Genomic DNA, 7,428 nt, shown 5'->3' with positions numbered 1-7,428 from the left:
AAATAAATCTCTCTCTCAGCCAAAGATCATGGAGCTGTTTTCCTCCTTTCAGTGAACAATCAGGTAAAACAGTCTGGAAGACAAAAATAAAAACCTAGTTCACCATTTTGTGGCATCACACCTGAAGCAAAAGCTGAAAATGGCCGGAGACACCTGATTAACCAATAAACACGATCTGAAGAACCCAGAGTGCAAAGTGTAAGTGACAGATCCTTATTATAACCCTGCAACCAATGAACACAAAGACGTGGAAAACAAAAACAGCATTTATCAGGGTCACTCATGATGGTCGCCACTAGTCCTGCACCTTCTTACCAACATCACAAGTTACTAAAATTCACCCCCCACGCAGTGCTTCGAAGATATAAACATTTGTACAATCTTTAGAAAAAAATTCACATTGAATGTGCTCGATCTGTCGTCTGGAAACAGTTCACTCCTCAACAAACGCCTCCTCTCTCTCCTCAGTAAAACCTCTTGTTCCTCTCCTGTCTCTTCTGGAAAACGACGGCTCCCACCACAGGCGCACACCACGATTCCCAGCAGAGCGCACAGCAGGAGCAGGAAGACCTTCCAGCCCGTGAGCGGGGTGCCGCGGAAGTTTCCGGTGGGATCGTCGATGTTGTCTGTGGAGGAGGAAGACAGTCAACAGGGCTCCTACAGCTTCAGGCAAGAGGTTCGATTTCAGACTTTTTAAAGCCACTCTGGAGGAAGTTTAAGACCGACTTTACAAGATCTGGTCTCCTGTACCTTTAGGGGACTTGAGGAGGCTGACACTGGGCTCGATCTTTGTCCAGTCCAGGTTCTCCTCCTCAGGGGTGTGTTCGACCATCAGCTGGTAGAGCTTCATGGAGATGATATCATGGTTATCTGGAATGCAATGAGTATAATCTGTAATATGATACTGCTTTGAAAGAGACAGAAAGGTAGATTTAACTCGCTAACATGAAGTTAGATTTGTAATTACTACTGATCCTCACTCTGGGACAAATCCCAAATCTGAGTCAACTGATAAAATTCTTGGTGTGGTGCAGCCCAGGAGGGAGTAAAGTCCTGAGCTGTGTAGAAGGTAAAGACTTATCTTGTGTTGTTCCTACCGGACAGATCTCCTGTCGCTGCCGAGGCGCCAAAGAAATATCCGGTGGGAAGACGAACTCCTCCGATGTCGATGCACTCCTTCCACTCGTTCTTGTCGTCCACGTCGACCATCACCTGCAGGATACGAACTGTGTGTAAGTGATGCAGCCCAGACACAAATGGTGAGAAGCTCTGTCGCCTCCCTGAGTAAACACAAAGCAGGGTGTTCGCATACAGTGAGTCTTCCTTTGGAGTAGCGGATGGCGAGGTACGTGTCGTGCTCCCTGTTCCTGATCTCGGCCGAGCAGCCTCCCAGCTCCGACGACCGTCCGTCTTTGCCGTGGTCGTAGCTCACCGAGCCGTTGTTCACCATGGCTGAAATGTAGGGGAAGGAGCGCTGGTGACAGACAGGAAACGATCGACCCAGTAAATCTCAGAGGCAGGTTATCGTACGCGTGTTCTAATGTAAAGATGACGGACAAATGAACACATAAAATCAAATGAAATATAAGAAGCCAACAATACAGCTCAGCTCATATCAGCTCAGGTTTACAGGCTAACTTCACACTGCAGGGGTTTTCCACTTGTTCTTAGGGTTTTGGTTACAGAGTGTGTTCTCAGCTTTCACTGAGTCTTGTTTTCCATGTGGCTGACAGCTGGCAACACTGACAAGCTCTGATTTGACCTCAGGTGACTGTGTAGTCCAGATTTTAGCAGCTGACTGCAGTGTGAAAGGAGCTCACGTCACAAGACAAACTCTCTAAGACAATTTACAAAGTGAGGACAGTCACTGCCAGAGAAGCAGCATGCTCAGTACGCTGTGTGATTGAATTGACTTTTGTTTCTTGCTTTAGAACAAATATGTGAAATAATAGCAAAACAAATTCTGTGGGGGTGTCACCGTTAACATGCTGACAAGGAGAACAGAAATCTACAGAGACGACATGCTGACGAGTAAAACCTGAGCCACCACTCACATCCGTCGCATCATCGTTAGAGTAAGTATCTATAAAAACGGCCAGCCCGTGGAAGAGAGCATTGTTGGAAAACACAGGCCCTGTGAAGAAACAAGCCCCGGTCAATCACCTCGACACACACACACTCTGCACACTTACATCCATTCCATGGAGGTCATTGCGGAAGGTATCCAAAAAAATAGCCAGGCCAAGAAACTGATCTTGGTTTCCAAACACAGGGCCTAGGATGGAGGCAGAGATGAGGTGAGACATGAGCAGACAACTCCAGACACTTTCTGTGGTCAGCAGTGACGAGAGGAAGAGGAGATGATCGACACAAACGACTGGACATGATGGGAAAAAGCTCACTGATGGAGTGAGGGTGTAACAGTTTTCTGTGAGACTGGGACAAATGCAGATCTTTGGATTTATATTTCTCTATTTTCAGTGCTTCAAACAGGAGGAAATAAACAACAAAGATAACAAATGCACAGAGTAAGGCGACATTTTCTGCAGTAATCTGTATTCGAGTGTGGATATTTTCCACTGGTGGACATTTTACAAGAGAAGACGTGTTGACTCCAGCTGTGTGTGTGTGGTGTGTGTGTGTGTGTGTGTAGACTAAAAGTGTTTCCTCCAGATGCTGCTGCCTTCATCAGACAAAGTTTGCAGATTGTCTCATTTGTGTTCTCAGGATCTCTTTTGTTGCTGAGTTTAAATCTGAAATACTGACAAATAAGTTGCTTTTTGCTCCGACACCAAATCCTCCTCCATCGCCCTGTCAGGCCGCTCTCCTCTCATCATGCTGCTGCACGACTAAGCACTGATTACTACATTTGAAATTTAGAGTTTTTTATGTGATGAATGTGGGTGCTGTGGCTGATGGGTGAAAAAAGAACCAAAAGGGTTTTATGTCTGTAAAAAATTCTGCAATCTGTGTGTGTCTGAACACAGCAGCAACCCAACAGTGATCAACGTCAACCTTCAGCGGGCTGCACCTGATGAGCTTCACCTGCAGGTGAGTAAAGAGGAAGCAGTCTCACTGTTAGTAGCTCTTGGTAAATATAAAGTATAACATGTGGTTTAGACGTCTGATCTGGACTTTGATCTATCCGACAGCAGCCTCACTTCTTTCTGGTGATGTGTTTCACCCGCTGCAGCTGCAGGAAGTGAAACCCTTATTTGTTTCTTTCTTTTCCTAAACGCCCCAAGAGACCTGCAGTCAAACGAGCAGTGAGCTGGTCAGATGAGCTGTGGGCGACAGCTTTGAGGAAATCGAAACTTAGAATGAGGTGAGATCAAGCTGAGTGAGCGTCCCCCACTAAAGCAGTGACTCAGCAGTGAAGGCTGTCGTTACCTGGGTGCAGTCTGTCTTTTGTGTACCAGATAGCGATGCCATCGCCATGGAGATTCTTTTTTCCCGATCCATGAACTTTAAACTGCACATGCATCTCCCAGTCCTTCAGGTAACAAGGCTGAGGAACCAGAAACATGGAGGGTATTTACTTTCTATGGCAGCATCATGAAATGAGCAAAGTGATGATTGTAAAAAGTTTCATTCTGGTTAGGAGCCATGTTTGTGGTCTGTCCTCACCACAGTGTTCCAGATGGATCCCTGCTTGCTTCTCTCATCTGGAGTGAGTCGGACGTATGAGCCCGTCACCAACGTGCTTCCCCAGAAGTCCCACTGACTGCTGGGGCTGCTGCCAACACCTGCGAGACAAACAGGTGAAAAGACGACGCATTCAGACACCGCAGAGCGCAGTACAACGCTCCTGTTCTCTTATGTAAACATTATCTCTCAGTATTGGTTTCAAAACATTTGCTTGTTTCAGTTTTCTGGCAGCTTCATACAAGCAAATGTGCACACACCTCGTAAAACATGTCAAACAAGACTTACTAAAGTTCCTGTGCAAACATCTGGCCAGTCTTTAACTAGGATGTTATCTAAATACCTTTATTACCTTAATATTAAAGTGAAATGTTTTCTCAGTTGCACATTTGTAGTTTAATGTTGTCATGGACTTCTTTAAAACAATTATTTGTATGTGTAACTGTATCTTCTTCTCTCATCAGTAAAGGTGGAGCTGAGGGCTGTGGTCCTAAGAACGAACAAAAGGCAAGTACCTGATATGTTTTCCTTCATTGCTCTTTATGGCACACGCCCTAAACAAACACTGTGTCCTCAGGACGGGTTGAGGGCTATTTGCACATATTTTCATTTTGAATTAAACATATTTTAACTCATGACTCATGGACATGAAACGCTTGCTGTGCACTCCTTGACCTACTTTACTGTAACAGCTCCAGGCACCTGCAGTCAACAGTTTGATGCCGTACAGTGATAAACTTGCCTCACAAATTCTGCAACTTTCAGAGCTATTCAGTTATCACACCAGCAACTCCTTAACTCCACATAATCTATACAGTTTCAAATGTTCTAATGGATACTCCCAACCAATTTAGGCATCCATGATGGCTCCTGATCATGTCCAGGAGGTATGACAATCTGTTAGTGGACTCATAAGGGTTGTTTTAGTGGTGTTACATTGTCATTGTCTAAAGTCTTTAGAGAATCAAAGAACTGTAACATGACACTGGCAGAAAATGACACAGGCTTAATGTTCACTGTGAGTAACTGCAAGTTTGTTTTCTTTTGTCCGTACAATATTAGAACATAGTGAAAAATAGGTTTTCAAATGTCGTGTTGTCATTATTATTATTTCAAATCTACTGTCAATAGATGAATCGACTCGTAGTTGCAGCTGTAATGTGTGTTTGCTGACAAGCTTCGCGGCTAAATCATAAAACTGTCACTTTAGGAAACTTTGTTTTGCCAATTATTTATTTATTTTAACATCTGAAGCCACGGATGTTGCTATGTTTTTAGCTAAACTGTCGTTTCCAACTTTTTAAGTGACACAGCTGACCGCTCATATTACATTTTAACATGCATGTAACTGATTATTATCAGATTACTTCTTGTGGATGACCCATAATACGACAGTCCGTTAGATTAACCATCCAAGATGCTGCTGAATAAGTCCTAAAAATGCAGCGACAGGTGTAAGAGTGGACAAACAGCAGGTTAGCTAACGAGCTAACCGAACTATCTCACCTTGGTACGGTTTCATCAACGAGTGCTCTCTCTTCAGATGTTCCGCGTTTCCGTCCGTTATATCACAACACACCAGGCACACCTCGAACACCACGAAGGCCAGTGTGGTGCTCAGAAATCCTCTAAATCTCCTCATTTTGTTCAGACAGACTAGGAGAGAAACTCTCACAACAAATTTGTTCTTCGAAACTCCATAAATCGAGCCTGTTCCTTCTCTATTGTCTTCCGGAAGGAAACGACGTAACACCAACGTTTATTGCCGCATTTCGTAAACCAGGGGGCGTATTTATATCTTGAGTATTTCTAATATAAAATGTACGTAAAGACTAAAACGTTATCCGTACAATAAATCTAATTGACATGAAACATTTTAATTCTCACGATACAGCGGAAGCATTAAGATGTGTATGTTTCCGCACGGAAGATTTTTGTCGATGGCGGATTTTTTACCGACCAATCAGAGACGAGCACATCGCAAATTAAGCCAATCAGGGAAGACCGGCATGTTAGTCATTTATCCACAAGATGGCGACAGAAGGCAGAAAATAAAATATACCTCAAATGGTCTTTGCAGTTCTCTCTGATTCAGTGTGATCTGGAGTAAACTTAATTTAGCTATTTACGTTATAGATTATAGAGTATATAACATTTCCGGGCTGAAAAAAATCATAGTATTGTACATTTTATGAGTAGGTTTAAACAGATGTTTGGTCAAAGAACAGTAAAGCTACTGTTTTATAGCATTTGTCATGAAGAAATGTTGGTTCAGGCCAAAAAAACATATTTATGATTTTGAAGAAAAGCTTTTTAAAATTTCTGAACTAGCCTTTAAATTACCATACACCAGATATAACCCAGTTGTTTTTGTTTTCTGTCGGAGAAACCAACGAGTCAGCTGTCACACTGCGGGCGTCCCCTTCTCTCCTCTCATGGATGACAACACAACACAGTGACTGATGTGTGTTAAGTGAATGAGACAGAAGGAATTACTCTGATTTACTGGACACACATGACATGGTTGTGCAGTGCCAGCAAACTGCCAGTCATGTGGATGCAGCAGGATGATACAGAGTCACATAGAGATACACACACACAACGGTTGAATAGTGGCGGTGAGAAAAATACAGGTATCCAGAGTAAATATGGGGACAAACATTAAACTACTGAATAGAAGAAAAGGCAATAAAACACATTAGTCTACAAACAAAATGCCAGTTCTGTCCATCTATGTCTGCTTTAGTCATCCATCTCCAGAAGATCTCATAACGTGGGATGAGAAGAAGCTCAATTAAGTGAGTGGTCCGATTTTATAATTTTTTTCTATTTGGCTCTCTTTCCACCTGAATCACACCATAAATGTCATTGCGGCTCCACCGCCAGCACTGTGACTCACCAATCTGCAGAAAATATAAAACCATTAAACTGAGCATTTATCAGCACATTCTCCTGATTTTATTGGGCTGAAACAGATGTAGATTTCACTGACAGGTTACATTTGAGTGCTCCAGCTTAACTGTAAGCCACTAAAACACTCTTTTCCCATCAATATTTCATTGTTATGCAACACCAGCACAAATTGTGATGAACAGTGTCCACAGAGCATGTACTGCTGCGCGCTGGCATCCATTTTAAGCGATAAAGTGAACAGGGGATGGGTTTGCACAGGTTCGTGCAGCAAACAATTGACTTTTTAAGCTGCTATTTTGAAGAATTCACCCTCTGAGCAGCGCCACTTCTTTAGAGCAGACAGGACGCTACAGTGTGTCACTATCGGAAAGTGACTGGGACAGGCAGGCCAGGGTGGAGCTAGCTGGTTAGCATGCTAACTTCAGTAGGAGAAATTAAGTGATAAAACCAGAAGCAAAACATTGTTGTTTCCACCTAAAATACAAACTACAAAGAGGTGATGAAACCTGCAGTTGTGCTGAAGGATGCAATAGATGAATGATCCCTGTGGCAGCAGTGTCCCAGGAGCCTGAACAGGTCCTTGAATCCATCTGAACTTTTACTGTATGTGTGGCGTACGCTGTTATATGGACGTCACTTGGCCTCAGACGTAAAACCTCTCAGGGACACTGGCATCTATCTGGAGGTATCACTCCTGCAGACAGCAGCAGAGAGGCTGCTTTATTACTTCACCTTCATCTCTCATCATACTCACATCACCTCAGAAGACACAATGACCTGGAAATCCTGCTGCCTAAAACACTCCAACCTTTTTAAACTCCACTTTTGAGTCTCTGCTCTTTCTCTGTCATTTTTGTTTGTGTTCATTTC

The 7,428-nt window shown here is 43.3% G+C and overlaps 1 protein-coding gene across 1 annotated transcript; it reads right to left on the bottom strand.

The window, feature by feature from the left end:
• Positions 1-248: 248 nt before the first annotated feature.
• lman2 (lectin, mannose-binding 2) lies at positions 249-5,461 on the bottom strand. Its single transcript, XM_018679586.2, is given in 9 exon segments — positions 249-521; positions 523-626; positions 751-870; positions 1,098-1,212; positions 1,313-1,474; positions 2,193-2,275; positions 3,391-3,508; positions 3,628-3,746; positions 5,152-5,461. Coding segments are annotated over 9 exon segments (1,014 nt in total). The 5' UTR covers positions 5,288-5,461; the 3' UTR covers positions 249-464.
• Positions 5,462-7,428: the final 1,967 nt, after the last annotated feature.

The sequence above is a fragment of the Lates calcarifer genome, linkage group LG8 (assembly GCF_001640805.2).
Source record: "Lates calcarifer isolate ASB-BC8 linkage group LG8, TLL_Latcal_v3, whole genome shotgun sequence".
Taxonomy (NCBI): Eukaryota; Metazoa; Chordata; class Actinopteri; family Centropomidae; genus Lates; species Lates calcarifer.
Note: the sequence above shows the minus strand (reverse complement) of the source record. Positions and strands in the feature narration are given on the sequence as shown.